Source organism: Phacochoerus africanus, chromosome 15 (genome assembly GCF_016906955.1).
Source record: "Phacochoerus africanus isolate WHEZ1 chromosome 15, ROS_Pafr_v1, whole genome shotgun sequence".
In the NCBI taxonomy this organism is placed as follows: Eukaryota; Metazoa; Chordata; class Mammalia; order Artiodactyla; family Suidae; genus Phacochoerus; species Phacochoerus africanus.
The window spans coordinates 101,793,364-101,817,989 of NC_062558.1; the positions used below are offsets into that span (position 1 = coordinate 101,793,364).

At 41.6% G+C, this 24,626-nt stretch overlaps 1 protein-coding gene across 2 annotated transcripts in view; it reads right to left on the bottom strand.

Moving 5' to 3' along the window:
* The window catches only part of LIPA (lipase A, lysosomal acid type), a 119,115-nt gene that overhangs the window by 23,110 nt on the left and 71,379 nt on the right, over positions 1-24,626 (bottom strand). Inside the window, exons 1-3 of one of the 2 annotated variants that reach the window (XM_047761124.1) lie at positions 11,073-11,250; positions 7,440-7,551; positions 5,373-5,490 (exon numbers count right to left, since the gene is read on the bottom strand). In XM_047761124.1, coding sequence (XP_047617080.1) covers positions 5,373-5,490; positions 7,440-7,550 — 229 coding nt within the window. In that variant the 5' untranslated portion in view covers position 7,551; positions 11,073-11,250. Of the gene's footprint in view, positions 1-5,372; positions 5,491-7,439; positions 7,552-11,072; positions 11,251-24,626 lie in introns of those variants that run through there. The other variant, XM_047761123.1, reaches the window with a different exon arrangement.

Genomic DNA, 24,626 nt, shown 5'->3' on the forward strand with positions numbered 1-24,626 from the left:
ACAAAGTCAACCCCAACGCAGAGTAAGAAAAGCACCTCGAGGCGGCGAGGCATTTGGGAGTTCTGAGGAAGTGCGTCTCCTTCCTGCACAAGCGAACGGGGGAGTTGGCAGTTAAGCTGGAAGGATGGAAAGGACTGTTTTTAGAATGTATAGCAATGAAGACGGTGGCCAGAGGAGTTCCCGCTGGGGTGCAGTGGTTAACGAATCCGACTAGGAACCATGAGGTTGTGGGTTCGGTCCCTGGCCTTGCTCAGTGGGTTAAGGACCCAGCGTTGCTGTGAGCTGTGGTGTAGGTCACAGATGCGGCTTGGATCCTGTGTTGCTGTGGCTCTGGCATGGGTGGCTACAGCTCCGCTTCGACCCCTAGCCTGGGAACCTCCATATGCCACAGGAGCTGCCCCAGAAAAGCCCCCCAAAAAAGACGGTGGCCAGAGTGAGCACCATTCCAGAGGGGCATGTGACCAGCTGAGGCCCAGGGAGAATTTAACAAAAGGGAAATAACTCACTTGGATTTGAGTATGTCAAAGAGTAGTTCTTTGATATGTATTAACATAACAGATACATCAGTTATATCACTCCTAATTTGGCTATGGCGCCAATTTAAACCTGGACAGTTGGGAAATAATAAATGTTTCTTAAATGGTGGGTACGGGTAGCTGGCAACCATGGTTCTCAAGCACTCCTCATGCTTGTGAAAGGGATATGAGGAGAATGCAGTATTCTATCCAATTCTACAAAAGATACCACAGACCTCACGGCTTCTAACTGTAATCACTAGTTTGGGGAATCATGAAGTTCTCTGCACATATCCATGGTGAACTTCGAAGGTCCACTGCTGTATAAAGTGAGGGTAAACAGGACAGACAAGAGCTAGAACAAAACAGTGAGGAAGAGTGTTATCTTCATTGATTAGGCTCATGAAGACCACTGAGTGGCAATATCATAGAATTACACCTGGGCTCTAAGAAGCTTAATCCTGCAAAACTTCATGAGCCGGACAAGAAGAGGGAGGCTGGCGGAAAGGAAAGCAATTGGCATGGGTGGAGGAGCCATGTGGCCAAACCTTGCCATCATTAAAAAACCTCCAGTGACACTCAAGCGAGGCTCTACGTACAATCAGAGGAGACCCCTGTGACACAACAAAAGGATGCTTAGCACGCAGCTTTAAACTAGAGTTCCACAAGGAATGTGGTGCTGACAAAGAAATAATAGAGATGGCAGAATAGCAGGTCCCCAGCCTAGTTCCCTCACAGAAACTCCAATGTAGCAACTATTGAGACAAGAATGCCTTTGTTAGCATCTCTGAACCCAGGGGTGAGGTTGCAGCACCACAGTAGAACACAAAACTGAGAAAAATGACACTAAAAAGGGCAAGAGGAATAGTTTCTTCTCATCCTTGATAAATGAATAAAGTTTTAATGTATCTTGCAGTGACTTATAAATAGTACAGATATCTGGCATTATCTTCTTATGCAAATTTTATAAGCATTAATTTCTTAAAAGATAAGCAGACTGAACTTTCTTATTCCTGTTTTGAAAATCCTTCTTTGTCTCAGCTTCTGAGTTTATTTCAGATGACCAGGTAAATGGTCACCAGAGCATAAGGTAGGGTGGTGGCCTGGCAAAGGGAAGAAAGGGCTGAACTGAAGTCATAGACCACGGGGATACTAGAGAGGACCTGACAGCTCCTTGAGGTTGGGAGTCAAGAGTGACTGCGCAGATCTGGTCCAGGTCATTAGGAGGAGGAGGGTGTCATTAATAGAGGAGGAAGTCAGGAGGGGAAGTGGCAAGGATGAGCTGGGTTCCACGTTGGGTATGAAGGATTGTGTGTACTCTTTTCATTTGTCTGGCTTCAATAAACCAAAGTAGCACCACTGACAACACTGCTCCTGAACAGGAATAAAGGACAGTGCAGAGACAGCCTCAGCTCCAGGCTCTGCCTTGGACCACGGAAATGCAAACCATCAGAGAAACACCTCTGCAGTTTTCACAAATTCCTTTAGATAAGAGTTATTTGCCACAGATTTCCTCTAAAACTGGCCTCACTCACAGCAGGTGGTATATACACATCCTTGATTCTCTACAGGAGGCCTCTGCAAAACAGAGGAAGAAGATGGGGACTTAATGCTATTAAGCAATTAAAGGGGAACTCTGAGATCATCCCAGCCAATTGACTGTTTTTATAGATAAAGGATCCAAGGCCTGCAGAGGTGAAAGCACAGAAGTACTTATGGGGCAGATGCATTGAGGTCTCCTGACTTCCTTCTACCACCTGAGGGCAAATCAAGAAGGCTGCTCACTTTCCAGGCCACAGCACCTTTACCTGCAATGGTCAAGATACACAACGGAGGACATGCGGCACTACTGGCTTTAACTGCTGTAGGAGCCAGAAGCCTGGAGGTGGATATCGAAAAAGAAGAAGAGGCACATTCTCTAAGCATGTTCTTACCGAGGGCCCCTGCATCTTTTAACAATGGCTCGCATAATTAATTATAATAGTCAACTAACCACTTTTAAGATAAGCACTATCAATAAATTTTTTTTATATGGGATCTGAAGTCAGCACACAGTTCCTTTTTTTAAAAAAGGAATTGGGAGTTCCCATCGTGGCGCAGTGGTTAACGAATCCGACTAGGAACCATGAGGTTGCGGGTTCGGTCCCTGCCCTTGCTCAGTGGGTTAATGATCCGGCGTTGCTGTGAGCTGTGGTATAGGTCGCAGATGCGGCTCGGATCACGCGTTGCTGTGGCTCTGACGTAGGCTGGTGGCTACAGCTCTGATTAGACCCCTAGCCTGGGAACCTCCATATGCCGCAGAAGCGGCCCAAAGAAATAGCAAAAAGACAAAAAAAAAAAAAAAAGGAATTGAAATCAAGATCATATGTTCACTTCGAAATAAAATGTTTTGTGTGTCTTGAGCAGAATTAAAAATAGAAGCCCTCACTGTAATTCACTACTCACTTTGTAACATGCTTTTAAGAAGATCTGTAAATCATAAAACTCTCAAGAGTTAGAAAGTAAATTTCACAAAGAGCACTGGCTGTCTGGACCACTTAAGCATTACCAAAAGCCCCATTATAGCTAGAATTTAGGAGAAAAACATAGATAAATCAGGTTATATTAAAAGAGAAACAGGTAATGATACAAAGCCCACATTAACACAGAGGGCTTTTAAGTTTGCTTTGAATAATTTGTGAAGGAATCAAAGCAAAGAAGGCCCTTCTAGTCACATAAAAATTTAACTGAAGAAGAGACAGTTATCCAACTAGCATAATCTCACCTAAGTTTCCCAAATAAAGTTTCTAAAAACAGAAAACATTAAAAAATATATAGGATGTTCCTTTGTGACACAGCAGGTCAAGGATCAGATGTTGCCACAGTTGTGCTGCAGGTCACAACTGCGACATGGGTTCAGTCCCTGACCTGGGAACTTCTAGGTGCTGCAGGTACAGCCAAAAAATAAAATAAGCTATATCTGGAGAGATGACTGGACTAAAGATCAGATCCTTATTCTGATATCTGTTTAACAATTTCCAGTAGGCTATCTATCTATCTAGAAATGTCTCAATCTGCTTAGGAAACCAAAGTTTTGCTCAAATTATGAAAAAGAGAAAAATATGTATACATTTTAAGCCGAAGCTATCTTTCATATATTCCTAATGAGAGTAATTGTCAGAACAAGCAATTTTAAAGTAATCAAAATCACATAAATAGACTTGTACACATACTGTTAATATTTGTTAACAGAAGACCAAAAAGAGTCCAAATGCCCATTAATAGGACACTTGTTAAATAAATCATGACACAGTTCCACAGTGGAATACCACGTAGCACTAGAGATGAATGATGAAGTACTCTCCATATTGTATGGAAAAATCTCCAAAATATTAAGTAAAAAATTCAAGGAGCAAATGAATGTGCATTATATGCCACATTTTAGATTAAAAAGGGAAGCAGGGAAAAATAATCATCTATGTTTGTATTTGTTTCTGAAGAGATTTTTTTAAGAGATAAATTCAAAATAAACAGATTTTGGAAGGACACATAAAAAACTGGGAGCTGAGAATGAGATGGGAGGGAGGTATTTCACTGCCATCTTTTAATCCTCTTTGATTTTTGAACTCTGTGAATATATACATTACCTATTCGAAAAAATTAAGTCATTTTCAAACAACAAAAGCTATCTACTTAATGCTCAAAACATTTTATTAAATAAAATCCTTCCTTATAAGAAAGAAACTGGAGATTTGGCATTCTCATCATGGTTAAGCAGAAACGAACCTGACTAGTATCTATGAGGATGTAGGTTTAATCCCTGACCTCGATTAATAGGTTAAGGATTCACTGCTGCCGTGAGCTGTGGTGTAGGTTGCAGATGCGGTCTGGATCCGGTATTGTTGTGGCTATGGTATAGGCTGGCAGCTACAGCTCCGATTTGACCCCTAGCCTGGGAACCTCCATATGCCGCAGGAAGTGACCCTAGAAAAGGCAAAAAGACAAAAGAAAAAAGAAAACATGGTTAGGGAAGAGAGGGTGGCCCTAAAAAGAGAAAGAAAAAAAAAGAAGAAGAAAGAAACCAGAGATTTTAGCATCTGCTCAAACAAACCTGACCTTTGAATCTTTAAGCAAATTATGAAATTAGATGACTCCTATCCTTACTTCTTCTTTTTTTTTTTTGGTCTTTTTGTCTTTTTTTTTTTAATTTATTTTTTATTGTTATTTCCCCCAACACACTTTTTTTTCCACTGTACAGCATGGGGACCCAGTCACACATACATGTACACATAATTTTTTCTCCCATTGTCATGTTGCGTTCTAAGTATCTAGACATAGTTCTCAGTGCTACACAGCAGGCTCTCATTGTAAATCCATTCCAGGAGCAATAGTTTGCATCTGTTGACGCCAAGCTCCCAATCCCTCCCGCTTTTTCTTTAGGGCTGTACCTCGGCCTATGGAGGTTTCCAGGCTAGGGGCTGAATTGGAGCTGCAGCCACTGGCCTACACCAGAGCCATAGCAACACGGGACCCCAGCCATGTCTGTGTCCTACACCACAGCTCATGGCAACGCTGAATCCCCAACTCATTGAGCGAGGCCCAGGCCAGGGAATTAAACATGCATCCTCATGGATGCCTGCTGGGTTCATTAACCGCTGAGCCACAGTGGGAACTCCCTATCTTTGCTTCTTTAAAAGAAGTGTTTTTTACATAGTTTGCACAAATGGAACACTTTTGGTACTTTGGTCTAAAAATAATCCAATTTCAATGTTCTCAAGTAAAATTTGAACTTGGTTTCTGACATAAATACCAGCCAAATTCCAGAAATTCAGTTAAATTTTCAGAGCTTTCTTATCTCACCACAGAAAACACCCATACCTTTGTCAGAGTGGCTCTTCCTCCCATGAGGAATTCGGTTAAGGCACAGAATATATCCATCTGCTGTCACGACAAAGTGCTCCTCACTAGGATATCCCCAGTGAGAGATAATTTCACTCTGTGGAGCAAAGGAGAAGGCAAAGGGTCAATGACACTCTCCAGGTTTTACTGAGGAAATCAACTGTTATTGAAATCTTAGGCTGCGCAATCTAGTGCAACATCCCAACACAAGAGTAAGTCCTCCACTTGTTCTACTCATGTGTTCTACTCACAGATGTTTAGTTTAATCCTGCTCTCACTGTTGTAGTACATTCTACACCATGTGTGTCTTAGTTTACTATACCTTTGGACCTCTTTGTTTCCACCCTGGCTCCCAGGCACAAATGTTTCTTTCTTTCTTTTCTTTTCTTTCTTTTTTCTTTTCTTTCTTTTTTTTTTTGTCTTTTTGCTATTTCTTTGGGCCGCTCCCGCGGCATATGGAGGTTCCCAGACTAGGGGTCAAATTGGAGCTGTAGCCGCTGGCCTACACCACAGCCACAGCAATATGGGATCCGAGCCGCATCTGCAACCTACACCACAGCTCACGGCAACGCGGGATACTTAACCCATGAGCAAGGGCAGGGACCGAACCCACAACCTCATCGTTCCTAGTCAGATTCGTTAATCACTGCGCCACGACGGGAACTCCCTATTTCTTTCTTTTCTAAATATGCCAGCTAATATTGTAATCTACTGTTTTAAGAGGCCCCATCCTGGGAAATGAAGCATAAAAAGTATTAATCTGTTAATACTGTTAGTATTACTCTATTAATAAAAGTGCTAATCAATGGACTAATAAAACTGCAGGAGAATGTCAGCGAAGAGTTGAACAAGAAAAGATAAAATAATTGTGGTGATCATTTCACAATAAATACATATAGCAAATCAGTATTTTGTATACCTTAAACTAATACAATATGTATTGTTATATCTCAGTAAAACGGGGAGGAAGAAAAAGTAAGGAATTATGATCTTTCCATATGGAAAGACTCATGTGGCAGTTGTTTTCTTTTGGTTTTACTGAGGCTGATGTATAATATTACATAAGTTTCAATTTTTAAAGGTTAATTCCAAATATAGATCTTATAGAATATTGGTTATATTCCCTGTGTTGTACAATCCATCCTTGTAGTTTATTTATTTTTCTTTTTTAGGGCCGGCAAAGCCAGATTCTTAACCCACCGAGTGATGCCAGGGATTGAATCCAAATCCTCATGGATACTAGTTGGGTTCGTTACCACCGAGCCACAACAGGAACTTCTGGTAACTTATTTATTTTATGTATGGTAGTTTGTGCCTCTTAATCTACAGGGCAATTGTTAATCATAAACTCAGTAGCATAGGGATAACTCAATTATCCAGAGGACTTAAAGTTAATAAGCACTTATTATTCTCTCTACCATCAATACCTGAAAGAATTTAAGTTCAACATTCTTATAGGAAAAAAAGAGAAAATGCTTTTAATTTTAAAAACTTAGAAAAGATTTGGGGCATGAAATAAAACTTAATCTTAAGACTCTGATATCAGATCACACTCTCTTGGCTGACTATAAATTTATCTGTCTCCAAGCCTGACTGAATCTTCAATTGTGTCACTGCATCACCTGTTTAAAAGCCGCTGTTTTCTTTAGTAATCTGCACTTTCTTGATATTTTATGCTTAAATGAGCTATCTCCAAATTTAACTATTTACTTAAGATTAATAACTCTGAAATGTTTGCTTACTCAAGGGATTATTTTTCCTTATTTGCACTAAAAAAAATGTTGTCAGATACTTTGATTTTTGTTATTGAACTATGGACACTGTTAATTCTTGTCCTTGTTCAATGCTTTCAGTATTAACATTCTTCCAAAGTCCTGACACTTTATTAAACTGAACCTAAGATTCAGAGAACACAAAAAACACAATGAGATATAAAGAGAATAGTTCCATAGTTTGTGGCTCCATGCAGCTACATAACTGGATTTCAGAAAATAATGAACATTTACCACAGATGCATTTTAAAAGCAGTGACTTTGAGAAACTTACCACATTCATATTTATTTCAGGATCCACAGGTGCCGGCTTTCCTCTGGATGCCTCAGAATGCAGGGGTCCAAGGACCAAACAGACCACCAAACCCAAGAGCCACATTCCCATTCTGTATAAAACAGTTTGTCATTATTTGCCTGAATTTTACTACACGAAGTTATGCTGCAGATAAATCTCCCATATAAAATTCTGATTCTGAACCAGGTTTAAGTTCAGACTCAAGCCACAAATGAGCAACTCTCAAAACAAAACAAACAAACGAAAAAAACAACAACAAAAAAGTGGAGTTCCCGTTGTGGCACAGCGGTTAACGAATCCGACTAGGACCCATGAGGTTTCGGGTTCCATCCCTGCCCTTGCTCCGTGGGTTAAGGATCCGGCGTTGCCGTGAGCTGTGGTGTAGGTTGCAGATGCGGCTCGGATCCTGCGTTGCTGTGGCTCTGGCGTAGGCTGGCGGCTATAGCTCTGATTCAACCCCTAGCCTGGGAACCTCCATATGCCATGGGAGCGGCCCAAGAAATGGCAAAAAGACAAAAAAAAAAAAAAAGAAAAAGAAATGAGTAATTCTTTTTTACCATGAAACCTCCCATTGGCCACCCCCAGTTAATATGTGACATTCGGAGCCCAGAACTCCCACTCGCCTCCTTACCACCAGGTTAAACATAATGTTCCCAGAGAAGTAACAGAAGAGAGGACTCAGAAGAGAACAGGTTGAGAAAAAGGAAGAGCCTCAAAAGTCTGGAGCCTGTTCATCTCCCACCTTTGCCCTCTAATTTTGATTTAAATATTTTTAAGTTCAGCTATTTCGAGCTCTTGCTCCCACTAGCTATTCACTTCCCTTCTTCTACACAATTACACATTAGGATTCAAATTTGGCAGCCAAGGAAATAAGTATGAAATGAAAAGGAGAGCGTGCAGGAGAAACAGAGTGAAAGAAGACCATCCCTCTCTGCTTCTGAGACCCTCCAGTCATCAATGAAGACCATCTAGTTTCTGGCAGTGATGGCACAAAAGCAAAGTGCAGCAAAGACCTTGGGGATGGATGTTAAAGGCAAAATGAATCAACTCTTCCAAGGACACCCAGATGGTTAGAGGCAAAGCTGGGACCACAGCCCAGGCCTCCCACATTAAAAAATAAATAAATAGGAGTTTCCGTTGTGGAGTGGTGCAAACAAATCTGACTAGGAACCATGAGGTTGGGGGTTCAATCCCTGGCCTCACTCAGTGGGTTAAGGATCCGGCGTTGTCATGAGCTGTGGCGTAGTTCACAGACATGGCTAACATCCTGCATTGCTGTGGCTGTGGTGAAGGCTGGCAGCTACAGCTCCAATTGCACCCCTATCCTGGAAACCTTCATATGCTGTGACTGTGGCCCTGGAAAAGACAAAAGACCAAATAAGTACATAAATAAATAAATAAATAAAATCCTGTTAAAAGCTGCATGTGTGTATACCCATACAAAGACTTGTATAAAAATGTTTATAACAGCACTGTATGGAAAAACTCAAATGCCCCAAATGGGTGAATGGGTCAATATATCATGAAACAAATACACTACTCAGCAGTAAAAAGAATGTGCATAAAATAATACAGATAAATCTCAAAATACTTACAGTGAGTGAAAGAAGCCAGACCAAATAAATAAATGATTCCATTTCTATAAAACTCTAGAAAATGCAACCTAATCTACAATGACAGAAAGCAGACCGATGGCTGCCTGGGGAGATAAGGGGCAGGAGGTAAGCACTACAATGGGACACCCAATGCACAAGGAATCTTTTGAGGGTGATGGATAGGTTATCTGTATCGAACATATATATCACAGTTTCACTGGTGTATACATATCAAAACTTATGTAACTGTACACTCTAAATATGCCTCACTATTGTGTATAATACAATACAGATGTTTCTAAGACTTGTCTTGTCTTAAACTTGAGTATTCCACAAGTCTTAAGAAACTGGTTCTCAGAAGACTGCAAAAGTGAACTGACTCTTCTGTCAGTGCAACTCCTTCTGGTGCTGGAGTGATTTCTCCCAACAGTGATGAACCCCGAATTTCTAGATAGAAGGGATGTTATCTTGAGTTTGTATTGACAAAGCAAGCCCACGTGTCTACTCACATGTTTGTATTTCCATATGGTGGTTGGGAAGGGCAGTATAGTTCCAGGGTACTTTTTATCATAAAGACAACCTGCCAGGAGTTCCTGTTGTGGCACAGCGGAAACAAATCCCACTAGGAACCGTGAGATTGCAGGTTCTATCCCTGGCCTTGCTCAGTGGGTTAAAGATCTGCCGTTGCTATGAGCTGTGGCCTAGTTCACAGACATGGCTCGGATCTAGCGTTGCTGTGGCTGTGGTATAGGCTGGCAGCTACAGCTCTGATTCAACCTCTGGCCTGGGAACTTCCATATGCTGCAGGTGTGGTCCTAAAATCACAAAAATAAATAAATAAATACAACCTGCCAAAAGCCCATGATTACTAGGAAATAAGGAGTAGACAGAAAAGGAAAAATGAAAGGTTGTAACCATAATTTGAAACACTGAAGCCTCTGGCAGTAGCTATTTCCTCCAGGACTTGCAGCCCAACTGTCCAGAGGAAGCTCCAGAGGTAAGTGCTGAAGCTACTCAATCAGAAATGTCACCCAGTTGATTTTTTTCTTCCAACAAAACACTAGGAAGTTTCTCAACCTAGCAGTCAAGTGATTATCATAAGAATGATGACTGAGAGGTTTAAAAGAGAAAAAGCCCCCTCCAAGCTGGATTCAGTATGCTTTGCTGGGCAACTTTATCTCAATTCTTTTTCTACTGTAAGTGCTAGTCTGTCTTCATTTTACCCCAGCCCGGGGTACAGCCAGTGTCTGAGTCAACTCTGAACCACCAGGACCTAGTGTAGATGCACAACACATTTTGAAAAAATGGGACTGCTGCGGTCCAGAGTTCAGTGGCTGAAGAAAAGTTCCAAAGCAGCTTGTCTTTTAGCTAATAATCACAACACTAATAATTTCAGCTCCAGTTTAAGCCAGACACCGCTGGCAGCGCTTCCGACTTCGCATGTCAATTACGCCTTTACCACCTCTAGGCAGTACCGTTAAGCCCTTTTACAGGAAACAGGCTCGCCCAGGTTAAGTATTAGAAGCAAAATGCTAACTGGTTAAATAGATCGCCGAAACTTTCGCCAGGACCAGTATCAAACCATTCCCGACCACTCCTTTGTAACTACAAGGGTGGGCAGGCTGCCTATAGAAGCTAACAGAAGCAAAGGACGAGGAGGAAGGAGGAGAGATAGGAATCAGAAATGCTGGGTGTCGATGCAGCCCGGGGTCTATGGGGGCTATGGGCAGCGTCACGAGCGCGACCGCGCCGGCTCGGGAAATCAAAGGGCGCCCGGGGAAGGGTGGGCAACTTCAAGAGAGCCCTCGACTCCTGGGTCAATGGGAGATGCCTCGGGCCACCGCTGGCAGAAGAAACAACCGCAGTGCTCCATGCAAGACTCGCCGAGGACCAACGCAGAAGGTCCTCTGGGGCGGCGGGACTGAGCACCCGGGAGAGGTGCGGGGCTCTGCCCTCAGAGCCGGTGGAGGGAGGCCGGAGGCCCTGCACCTGGCAGCGCAGCCCGGGCAGAACTCACCTGGAGCTGTCTTCCCCAGCCGCTGTCCAGAGCCGCAGGGTCGGAGCACTGACACGGGACCTGGAGGGGGCGGGGACAGCAGGACGCCGGGGCCCGCACTCTCCTACGACTCAGGCTCTCCCGCCCCCAATCAGAGCAGCCCGCCTCCAGGAAGTGCGGCAGCTTCCGAGCCCACCGGCAGCTGACGCGGAGCATGCGCCTTGGGCGGGCCCCAGAGGAGCGGCGCCCGGCGGGTCAACAGCTCCACCTGCAGGCCGCCTCGTTCCTAGTGGCTGCCTACAGCTCTGCCCCTGGGCCATCACCCCATCTGCCTGGCACAGAGCAATAAGCTCTACAAATGAAAAGAAATTACATTCTCCGAATAAAGCGCTTAGCATTATGCCTGAGACAAAGAATTTTGCCGTACATTTTATTTTTATTACTAAAACACCTAGCATTATTAAGACGCTAGGGATATAGCAGCCAAACAGGAGTCCTCTTCTGCTTGCATTCTAATGGGGAGAGACACTGTGAGTAAAGATAAAAATGAGATAATGGAAAGTGCAATGAAGAATGAAACAGTAGAAGGATAATGAAGGAGGATTCTACAGTACAAGCTAATCAAGAAAGGACTCTGACGAAGTGATATTTGAGAACAAACAAAAAGGAGGTGATTGAGTCATGTGGCTACTGGGGAAGGATCATTCTGAGATGAGAGAAGCACATGCAAAGGCCCTGAGGCAGCAGTATTTTTAGTGGGGTTTAGTACTGGTCATTGTGACTGGAACAGAAAGGGGGTGATGGAGAGTAGTAGAACATGAGGTCCTAGAAGTAGTGGGGTGCCTTGGGGGCCAGTTGTAAGCCTCTGCTATTTCTTCTGACCCAAATAAGAGGCCACTGAAAGCTTTTCAGGAGAAAGGCAACACAACCCTGTCAGTCATATTATTTGTAAATATTTTCCCCTATTCCATAGGCTGTCTTTTTATTTTGTCAGTGATGTCCTTTGCTGTACAAAAGCTTTTAGGTATAATTATGCCCCATTTAAAAATTTTTTGCTTTTGTTTCCTTTCCCATAGGAGACAGATCCAAATATATATATATATCTCTACGACTTATGCGAAAAGATATTCTGCTTATGTTCTCTTCTAGGAGTTTTACAGTTTCAGGTCTCACATTTAGGTCTTTAATCCATTTTGAGTTTATTTTTTTATATGGAGTGAGGAAACACTCTAATCTCATTGTTTTACATGCAAGCTGTCCAGTTTTCCCAGCACCACTTGTTGAAGAAACTGTCTTTTCTCCATTGTATGTTCTTGTTTCCTTTGTCAAAGATTAATTGGCCACAGGTATGTGGTTTTATTTCTGGGCTCTAGTCCATTCTCCCTTAATAGTTTAACTTCCAGCAGGCCACTTTTCACTTTATCACAGACAAAGGGACAATTGAGTCAAGCCCTGAAGGAAATGGGGGAGCTCACGATGTCAATATTGGGGCAGGGGAGCATGCCAGGTAGGGATTTAGAGGGTGGCAGGGTCAGGGCAAGATGGGGGAGTCCATCAGGTATGGCCACATAAATCCTTGTGAGAACTTTGCCTTTTACTGATTTGAAATTTTATTTATTTATTTATTATTTTTATTATTTTCTCTTTTTTGGCCACCCTTCAGCATACGGAGTTACCAGGCCAGGGATCAGATCTGAGCAGCAGTTGTGACCTGTGCTTCGGCTGTAGCACTGCTGGATCCTTTAACTCACTGTGCTTGACTGGGGATCAAACCTGCCTCCTGGTGCTGCAGAGACACTGGCAATCCCACTGTGCCACAATGGAAACTCCTTATTGCTTTGTTTTAGTACTGGTTATTATTGAGTTTGTGGTTGCTCTAGTATATATATATATATATATATATATATATATATGATATTTTAAAACAATGAAATTGTGTTTATGTCTTTAAACAATTTGTCTGCAGGGCCTTCTATCCCCTGTCACATTATAGTCCATAAGTTTCTATTGGAGTTCTGTAGCAAATTATCATTTTAAAAATGATTCATGGTTAAAAAAATAAAACAAACCCTGGGAGTTCCCATCGTGGCGCAGTGGTTAACGAATCCGACTAGGAACCACGAGGTTGCGGGTTCAGTTCCTGGTCTTGCTCAGTGGGTTAAGGATCCGGTGTTGCTGTGAGCTGTGGTGTAGGTTGCAGACATGGCTCAGATCCGCATTGCTGTGGCTATGGCATAGACCAGCAGCTACAGCTCCAATTTGACCCCTAGCCTGGGAACCTCCATATGCCATGGGTGAGGCCCTAAAAAGACAAAAAAAAAAAAAAACAAGAAAGAAAAGAAATACAGCTGGATCAAATGGGCTTGCCTTTCACTTAGGACAGTTCACTGAAGGAGTCTTAGTGGTGATGGAGGACGATTAGGAGGAAGGTAAGGGAAAGCAGAAGCCAAATTAGTCCAATACCCCATCTCTCTTGCATGGGAAGAACAATTCTAGGAAGAAAAGGGAGAAGAAATTCTCGAAGACAATGGAATTTCTTACTGCCTCTTCTCTTTAAGGTGTCTCAGCTGCCAACGGTGACATGTGAGCGTACTTTAAAGTCACCTCAGTAACTGAAGATGTTTTGCTTGGAATTGCCAATTTATACTGTCTTCTTCCCAAAAAGTGATGGTCAATTGAGAAGAGACACTAGACAGAAGTCCAGTAGGATTTCTTATGAAATGTGAGCCAAGAGTTTGGAATTGTTTTAATGGTATTTACCAGAAGAAAATGAAAAACATATTTAGTATAGAAATGAACCTCTGAAATGGATCTTGAAAAGCATGGTCCTCATTCCTCATATGAATCAGAAGTGTGTTAATATGCAGATTGTGATCAAGTAGGTCTGGGGTGAGGCCTGAGACTCTGCACTTCCTTACAAGCACCCAGGAGATATCACTACACTGGTCTGTGGTCCACTCTTTGCATAACAAGATTGTAAAGGATGGGATAGTCTGATAAAACATGAGCATGATGGAGATACAAAAAAATCAAGACACACTTGGAAAAGCTGTGATTCAGGCGGGAAAAAAACACGTTGAGATTCCACAATTCTCTGCTCATTATGGGGTCTGTAGGAGCCTTAGACTATGAGCAGACAGACTAGGAAAGAGAGATCACAACAAGTGCTAGATGGAGAATGGAGGGGCCAAGAGAACAGCTTGTGAACAGAGTCCAAGGCTGGACTGAGGCCACCAGGGAAAGGATCACCAGAGACCCAGTCCCATTGAATTAATGCCTCATTGTCTACTTGATGGTTTGCAGCTGTCAGATGGTGTGTTCTAATTTTTGTTTTGAAAGCGCAGTCCAATGATGTGTGTTAAATGAGAGGCTAGCAATTGTATGCTTGCCTATCCAGGAAACAAAGGGTTTGTACCTCCTCAGCACCAATCACATTAAAAAATAAATCTCCCTTTCCTGCTTCTCATCTGACTCTAGCTTGGAGAAGCCAGCAGCAGGAACTGGGGTAGGTGGGTAGGGCAGAGTAAGGAAAGGGAGAAAGAGCAGATCACATTCTTCTTCCTGTGGCTGGACTCCATCTCAGGGAGGAAGGGAAGAACTTTGAATAGGGAATTGAGAATTGAGATAGATCAAGAAAAGGATAGTATATTTCCAATAAAGGAAAGTATGGATTCATCTTAACTCTTCTACTTCTTGGTCTCCAGGTAAACATGTGATTGATCTTGTTAGCAGGTTCATAGTTCTTATGCTTCCCCCCACCTATATTTTTCATGTTTTCCTCTCCGTACATTGGTCTAGATATTTTCTATTGGCCTATCTTCTCGGGGTGCCACTTCTGCTCCCAATTGCCCTTGATATCTACTAACTTCCTGCATCTCTGTTTTATCTTACTCTACTTGGACTAACTCACCTTAAAATACTCAATTTTTTATGCTCTATTCTATGGGTGGAGTGTCCCATCTTACACTGGCAAGCCCTTCAACAATCCCACTATCCTAAGCCTGACCCACAGAATTTCCCAACACGATGATGACACCCACATCTTTGAAACTCATGAAAAAAAAAATGGGAAGCAAACATGGAATTAAAAAAAAAAAACAAAACTTCTGTAATAGGGTAGGGTAACATTTTTGACAGCTAAGAAAGAGGTCCTATAAGAATATCTTATAGAGAAAGGACAGCATTTAGAAAGGATAAAGATGAAGTTGGCAAGGCTCCATTTATGACAGAGCGAAAGGACTCAGCCAATGTGCAACAGAAACTGATATGAACGAGTGGTTGACGGCCATTTCAGTATTAACATCGGATCGATAGCATACAGTGGATTAAACTATTAAACCAGCTTGTTCCTTCAAGATGTTCTTAACGAGTGTGAAGAATGTGTAAGGCTGAGGAGCTTCACTTTCTACATGGTACAAATCCCCATGGATTCTTATGCCCCTCCTCCCCTTCACTGGGAGGCTGCCGGAGTTACTGTGTTAGGTATTCCTGGGCAGGCCTATGGGAACCAATCAGGTACTTCCTCTATCATGTTACAGTGCTTCCTTCATCTGTGAGGGTATCCATTCTGTGAGCTATAACTTAAGAAAATATAAACAAGATATTAGAACAGAGCAAAAGATTGCCTCTGGTCTTGCATTATGCCATGATAATTTTTGTATCCTTGCTACTGTGGAATACTTCTGCTAGACATCTCTCCTTGCTGCAAAGTTTAAATATATATATATTTTATATACATAGTATATATAGTATATATATATAAACTTTTGTATGTCATCACCATCAATCATGTGGGGCACAAAAGAAGGAGGCAGATGCCTCAAGGGAGTGGAACACTAACCAGGTCACATCTGTGGTGCTTGACCATAGACAAACCTTTTCTGTTGGCTTCTCCTAAATTGCAAGTACTCAAATATCTGTTCTCCTCTGACTTGTAAAATAAGTCAACAGTTAACGAGAAAGGCCTCAACATTAGAGGACTGAGAAAGCAGGGAACAAACTGTGTTATAGCTTTGTTATCTTGAATAGAAGATAAGGAGAGTCTATACAGACATTTTGACTCAAGTCTGTCTGTTTCTATTTTCTTTCTTTCTTTCTTTCTTTTTTTTTTTTTGCCTTTTTATGGCTGCACCTTTGGCATAGGAAGTTCCGTGGCCAGGGGTCAGTCTAATTGGAGCTGCAGCTGCAGCCTATGCCACAGCCACAACACCACCACCAGACCTGAGCTGCATCTGCAACCTACACCATAGCTTGCAGCAATGCCAGGTCCTTAATCCACTAAGTGAGGCCAGGGATCAAACCTGCTAAGCCACAACAGGAACTCCTACTTTCTATTTCTCAGTTTCTAAAGATGTTCTATCTAATTATCCCATAAATATGTTCCAGGTGAAGAACTATCTGTAAAATGCTCTATGACTCAATGTCCATGTGTGTCACAAGCTCTGTAAACTGCTCTGAGAACTGCAGTGAGAATTACTTTGACATAATCACAAGAGCAAGATTATATCCTGATCACCATGTGAAATGCTTCACAGACATCTCTACAGCTAATCTAATCTGTCTAAAAAAGGAGAAATAAGGAATGGAGAATAAGGTGCAGGTGGCTATGAACATGAAACTTAAAATATATTAGTTTATAACCACCAACCTTAATCCCACAGAAGATGTGTTTTTATATTATCTTCAACTTTCCTGTTCATGTGGTGAGTACTCAAAATGCTCAATGTCAGCTTTTTGAAAAGAGGAATTGCAACTCGTATCAGTCAGGACTCTAATAAGGACACAAAAATTGGAGTGAGATGATTGAGAGAGCTGATTTACAAAGGAACTATTTGACACTTGTTGGGTAGGGGAATCACATGATAGCACAGCTGTTAACCACCCCTACGCCCAAAGAGATGAGATGGTTACCGGAAAATGGAAGGAAGGAGTCTCATAGAAGTCCTCTTGAAAGGAGCAGTATCCCCTTCAGTAGAGTGACACAGTCTACAGCCTCTCAGCAGGGAGAGAACCAGAGAAATAAACCTTCTACTGTCACTGTCTCCCTCCCTCCATGCTCCTTCCCCATATATAAAACCTAACCAGTAGCTGGAGGGCAGAGGAATCTGCTCATGTAGTCTATTTCATAATCCTCACCCTTCTTAGGGCAGGATGTAACAAGATAAACAATGGATTCAGAAGGGGAAGTTCAAGATAATGTTCACATGATCTTTCTACACTCAATGTTGGCAGAGGGATGTAGGAGGAAGTCCAAAATTGTGGTTAGGAGAGCAGACTCTGGGGTCACACCACCCAAGTTCAAGCCAGTATCTACAGTTTGCTAGCTGTGAAAATGAGAACTTGGGCAAGATTTTTAACTTCTTTTTTTTTTTCATTTATTATTTATTATTATTATTATTATTTTGCTTTTTAGGGCCACACCTGTGGCATACGGAGGTTCCCAGATTAGGGGTCCAGTCAGAGCTAAAGCTGCCAGCCATAGCCATAGCAACACAGGATCCAAGCCGCATCTGCGGCCTACACTACAGCTCATGGCAATGCCGGATCCTTAACCCATTGAGCCAGACCGGGGATCGAACCTGCAACCTCATGGTTCCTAGTCAGATTTGTTTCTGCTGTTCCACGATGGGAACTCCCAACATTTTTAACTTATTTATGCCTCAGTTTTCTCATCTGTAAAATAAAATTAGTAGTATCTACTAAGCCTATTTGAAAGTTTAGACAAGATAATATGTGTAAAGCACTTATAATAGGCCTGGCATATAGTACTCAATAAATGTGTTGGTTTTTTTTTTTTTTTTTACATTTTTCCCATATAGTAAATTCCTTTCTATAAATTCAATTTATTTTCTTATTATTAATGACTTTAGTTATTACATAGATTAAACATAATTTCTGCTTTGGGGTGTATACATCCAGCCCTATTCTCCTCTGTATACATAATTTTACAAAAAAATGGGCTGATATTATATACATTATTTGGTTGTCTATTTTATTCTCACTTAACATTGGAAATCTTTCTATGTCATTCAATATTTAAAAAATAGTTTTTAGTGGGTACATTTATGATTTTGTCATTTGGAGGTACAATACTTTACTAGTAAATCCCTTTTGTTGGATGTTTAGATTATATCCATTTTTTAAACCAATATCAGTTATATACCTATGGTAATTCCATTAAGATAAAATTCTTGAAATAAAAAACTTGTAGATCTAACATAGCTTCTCTTTAAGGATTTTTCTTTTTCTAATCAATATTTTATCCTTCTTTCAATATTGTTTAAAGGTGCCAACATATTAGACAAAGAAATCTTTGGTAACGCAAGTGTTAACTTCTCTAGAGACAACCATATAATCCTTTAAGATTGCATGAAAATGTGTACAAATGACACTGAGGTTTCTGAAGCCCAAATATTTGCCTCTTTGGGGAAATCTTAAAGGTACATATTGGCAAGACGACAATTCAACTGTAGCTTTGGAAAATATTTTCTTTCCAAATGTTATTATCCATTTGGATAAATGAACATATTGCCTGTTAGATCAAAGAACTCAACACAGGAAAAGTACAAGCATGGATATTCCCTTCACCCCCATCCAACTTCTGAGACTATTCCTAGACCCTAGGTCGCTCTAGGAAAATCTGGTCACCTAGAAAGACCCTTCCCCTCTAGTTTCTAGTACTCCTTATTCCCAACAAGATGAAAGATAACATTTTTCTGAAAGGAAAGCAGAAGGAGGAAACACAAATTGGTTAAGCATTTCTTATTAATGTCTTCCTAAGAACTTCACATTCAGTACTTCAATACTCCCTTGCAAATAAGCATAAAATTCTCTAGACAGCTCACTTCTCTATCCAAAAAAGAAGGATGCATGTCTTCCTTAATTCATTTTAGGTGATGCCTGGCACAACTTAGTATTTCACTGAAAGACAGGTAGCAAGTATTATTTGGTAGAGCTAAACAGCCGTGCGTTCTCACTGGAGGAGACTGTAAATCTGAGGCTTTCCTTGGCAGAGATGGCTGAGTCCCTGAAGCATGTTGGACTCGCTGCTGGGCTTGGAGTCAAAGTGTCATAAGGTTGGCTTGCATTTGGGAAGAACTGGAAAGAAGCTTATAATTTAGGCCAGCCAGGGACCTAGGTGCTAGGAACTCCAAAGCAGGAGTTTCATATGAAGTCATGGGAAGAAATGAACCTATCAACAAGGCTACAGATAATCCATTGTGATTATTTTAATCTCAAAACCCACTTATTCCTTTAAAAATATTAAGGACCCTAGAGAGCACTTTATGCAGGTTATAGCAAGTAACATTTCCTTATTAGAAACTGAAAACTGCTTCAGTGGCCTTTTCTCATTTGGAAAGGTGCAAAGTTTTTTGGCTTCTGAAAACTTCATAAAGTCTACACTTCAAATATTTAACATTCTTTCTTTACAATCTGAATGGTCTCAAAATGATGTCACAACTTAATTAGCATTATGATACTATACGAAATGTTCTGTTGCCTAAGACACAATAAATACTATTAATATCTATTAATATCTATAAAGCTGAGGAGAAGCTAGCAGTCATCAGATTTTGATTTCTTAATCGTAGTTTTGCCTAGTTTCTTTGGAGTACACTGTTGCCGGAGGCCAGCTCCGGCGGCCAGGGAGTATACATCCCAATCGGAGAGGGACGCGGTGTCGGCGAATGTACAACACAGAAACAGCCCCTTTGTCCCTTCTTTCAGGGCGCTGGACTGCTCCAATTTTATTGGCAACAGTGGTTGATTATATAGACAGTTTTTCACTACAGATTACATCACAGTGTTAAAAGTACATTGGTTATTACATGGTATAGCAGCTATGCATCCTGTTTTAAGATCTCCATCTTAACTAACTTAGTGAGTACTTTGAAGAGGCCATAAAACACAAGAATTTGGCATTCACAAACTTTGTTTGTAGACTGGTGCTTGTCTTCAAAGCATTATGGCAGGGAGACAGTGTAAGTAAATATAAACCAACTTAATTAAACTAGCTATCACTAAAAAGCTTTTAAAATCAAAGACAAAACTCACAGCTAGGTTTTTTGGATAAGATATGGCTAACTTCTATGGACCTCATTAAAATCCTAACTCTAAAGTTTACTATATAACTAGTTAATAGATAAACACTATGTTTTAACTAAGTTGGATTTAAATAGGGGAAAGTCCTTCAGGATGAAATTCTTATTATATTATTGTTGTGACTTTGTTAAATCACAAATCACCAGAGGAAAATAAGAATGGAAAATAAGAATAATAAGTAAATAATCAGGAAAGACTGAGGAAAACCGAGTAACAAATAAAACAACAGGAAAGACTAGGTCACCAGAGAAACAACCCATGTTCTCCAACACAAACAAGGAAATTGTTTTCCCAGGAAAGCCCCAATTCTTCCCCATCAACATCAAAGTGAGAGCTGTGTAACCTGAGGCCTGCCCTCGGCTTGTACCGTGCAGGCAGGCTTTCATCCTGACCAGAGGCCCACCTTCGGCTTGTACCGTTCAGGTGAGCTCCCTTCCTTGGTTAGGAACCTGCCTTCAGGTTTTTCTGCCATCAAGCAATGTCCTTTTTTTGAGTCCCTGCGTTTTCTTGGCTCCCCGCAGTACACTTCTTCCATTCCATACTCCCAACTCAGGGCTCTGTATTAGCTTCTACTTCTGCCCGGAATGTTCTTTCTCAGAAATCCATATAGCTCCCTCCCCCACCTCATTCAAATTTTGCTCCAATGTCAACTTCTTAGTGAGACCTTCCCTGATTTACCTATTGGGGCTTACAAAACCCTTTGCATGTCTTATCTGCCATCCCTATTCAAAACATTGTATTATGGAAATTTTCAAACATATGTAAAAATTTTAAAGTATATTCTTCATGTATTATTGAATCATACAATATCAATAATTCACAACACTTTTGCAACCTTAGATAATATGTAAACACTTCAGTCTGTATCTTTAAATAAATACTTGTATTTTAGAAACACAGCCATTATCAAATCTAACAGTATCATAAACCAGTATATATTCAAATCTTCCAGTTATCTCCAAAATGTCTTGTTACAGTTGACATCTTTGACAAAGTAAACACACAGCCTTATAATTTTTCTATAGCTATATTACCATGTAAAATACTATACATTTTACATATTTGCTTCCTGTCTGTCTCTCCCATTAGAATTTTAACTTTGAACAAGCAGAGATTTTTGTTTTGTTCTTTGTTCTCAGTATTTTCAGCATCTAGAAAGGTTTTGTGGAATGAATGAATGGAGTTGGCAACAAGGATGTGACAGTCCAGGGGTATGCTGCATAAGCCTGGTCAGATCTGTAAGTTTCTATCTCTGAAATTTTAGACAACTTTTCCAAGCCTCAGTTTTTCCATCTGTGAAGTGGGACTAATAATATCATCTTTCCAGGGCTATTTGCAGGGTTGCAAGGTTGTTGTGAGAAGTAGAAAAGATATGTGTACAGTGCTCAGCATGTAGCCCACTCTCTGTGAAGACACTATTTTTTATTTTTCATTAAGTTAAAGATCTTGAAGTGAGGTCATCCTGGGTTTAAGGCAAGCCCTAAACACTATGACAGTGTCCTTATAAGAGGAAAGTAGAAGACAGAGGGAGACACAAGGAAAACAACGCGAAGAAGAGGCAGAGATAGGAGTAATGCAGCCACAAATTGAATGACATAGGACCCACCAGAAGCCAGAAGAGGCAAGGATGGATTCTCCCGTACAGCCTTCAGAGGGAGCGTGGTCCTGCCAACATGCTGATTTTGGACTTCCAGCCTCCAGAACAGAGGAGAACACATTTCTGTTGTTTGGGGATTTCTGTCTCACATCAAGGGTGGGATAATCTGTAATAACGGCCACCGGAACCTAACACACATTCCTCCCACTCTGACCCAGTACCGTGAGTACCGTGCCTGGGTTCAACCAATCTGACAGTTGGGAGCAGCTTCATACTTTCAATTGATTTGAAGTCCAGCCCAAATGGGTTCTCGATCTTCATTTATCTCTCTTACTATTCTAGATATATCTCTCACCCCACTCTCCTATTTTTATGATGGAGCCAGAGGCAGTAAACGATCTAATGATTTCTTTCTGTCTCATTCAGAGGGTTGTGGCAATGGGACAAAAATCAACTGGAGTGACTCCACTTATCTGATTTGATGCTGTACAAAAACATTTCCATCAGCCTGTGAAAGGTCAGAGGGTGGGACTGGTGGGTGACAAACAGAAATGTCAAGACTGATTGACAACAGAAATATTTCAAATAGGAGACAAATCAGTGTGTGTATGTGTGTGTGTGTATACACTTGTTTGTGTATGTGCATGTGTGTGTGTGTGTGTGTGTGCATGTGTGTCCTGATATGTATGAATGTGCAGGTGTCTCTAGGCAAGAGAATTAGGATCTCAGTTTCAAAACTTAAGTGGTACTAGGCTGAGTTTGACTCCACCATGCCATTGGAGCATTCAGGGACCAGTTGTTACTGGCGTGTCACTGTATGGGGTGGTGCCCTTCAGGGGGCCATTCACAGAAATGACTAGGAGTCTCAGGAAAGAATTAAGGCAAGAGAAGGGAATGGGAGAATGCAAATTTGGTCTGGGGAGCATGACTCAGTGAGACAGGGAGGGGAGGCTTTAGGAGTATTTTTCATTCTAGATCTATCCTCCTTCCCTTCCCATCCTAGGCACTTTGTAGCCTACAGTTGCTGCAGTTTCCATATGTGGTAACCTGGCTATAATGCAAGGACCCAAGACAGACCATTGTCCCAGTTCACTGGGGAGCAGACAGCCTGGCCAAGGACAAGACAGTTGACACTATGTATGGCTTGGGCTTTGGAGGGAGCTGTGGCAGGAGTGTCACCATGGCACGTGGAGCAGGAAGAAGAAACCCCCATGGACACCCCATGGAGCTTCCAGACATATTTGGGAGTGGAGAGTGGATGTGGGCAGGTCTGGGTTCTGCTATTGTGAGTTGAGATGGAGCCAGAGAAACTATGTTTTACTCTGTTTTCTGTTTCTTTTATGAAGATGCTGGTTTTGACTCCAGATTGGAATGATCTGGGAAACACTGTGACAGTAAGACTATGAAACAAGTTACATTCTTTTTTTTTTTTGTCTTTTTGCCTTTTTGCCTTTTCTAGGGCCACTCCCACGGCATATGGAGATTCCCGGGCTAGGGGTATAATCGGAGCTGTAGCCACCAGCCTACACCAGAGCCACAGCAACACGGGATCCAAGCCACGTTTGTGACCTATACCACAGCTCATGACAACGCCGGATCCTTAACCCACTGAGCAAGGCCAGGGATCAAACCCGCAACCTCATGGTTCCTAGTTGGATTCGTTAACCACTGAGCCACAACGGGAACTCCGAGTTACACTTATTGAAAGTCTGTCATTACTGGAACTCACTGAAAACAAGCTTATTTTACAAAGCCAATGAAAATAATTTACAAGACTTGTTATAATTTAATGAAGTAGATCAATAAAAATAATTCACTTTGCATAAATGTGGGTAATAAATTTGAACTATGAAATCTCCAGGATTAGACTCCATTAAGAGTATCCTTGCTTCTATTTCCATCATAAACTTGTGGTTGGATGGCCCTCCCCCCTCCCCTCTGTCTCTCTCATCCATCTTAGACCTATTGGTGAGGAGGTGTCCAGTATCTGGGATCATCTCAGCATCTCCACTCAGGTTTCCATTGACCCATCAGCTGCTCCCTTCCTGGAGCAGCTGGGAATACTGGGGATCAGGGACTCTCACTGGGTCATCTTTATGGTGGGTACATGTTCTGGCTTTTCAATCAAATACTGTGGTTACTGAGCTACCACGGGCCAGGCACTGTGCTGGGAAGACTGGGGAAATCTGCAGGGCTCCTTGCACTGCCTCCACCCTCAGGTGTGTTTGAGGAGAGAGAACACACATTAAAATTAGAAAAGAAAAAAACAGGTCAGTGTCATGTAGTGTCCATATCCTGATGTAGTCTCATTTATTTCTGCTTTTAGTGCTTGCACTTCTGGTGTCTATCCAAAAAATCATTGTCAAGACTGATGTCAAGGAGCTTTTTCTGCAAGGGCAATTTTAACAGACCCTGGGAATAGAGGGCATTATTAGGTTTCCCCACTAGGGAGCAGGCTTGGCCAAAGTACCCGCTGGACTGTGGCGGTCCCTACATCTTTCCCTACAAAGGTTTCCACATCCCCTTCAGAAATGAGTGCTTGAAAAATACTGCTGTTTTCTTTACTTACTTGAAAAGGGATACTCATAAAATGAATACAGAAAAGTAGAGAGAACAAAAAATTATCCATAGTCTCACAACACTGGGTCCACTAGCACTTCAGTATGGAATGAGCTGAATTTTCCTTTGTAAAGTAACAACTGGCATCACAATCCCCCTTGGGATTTCTTTCTCTTTTTTTCTGAGAAAAATAAAATGGTACATTTTCTGGATTCAGTGTGGGAGGACATCTTGTCTTTAGGTATAGGAAAGAGAGAAATGGGGTGTGAGGGCGGGGTGTCCTCTGACAAAAGGGATTTCCCCAGGGCTGGGGGAAG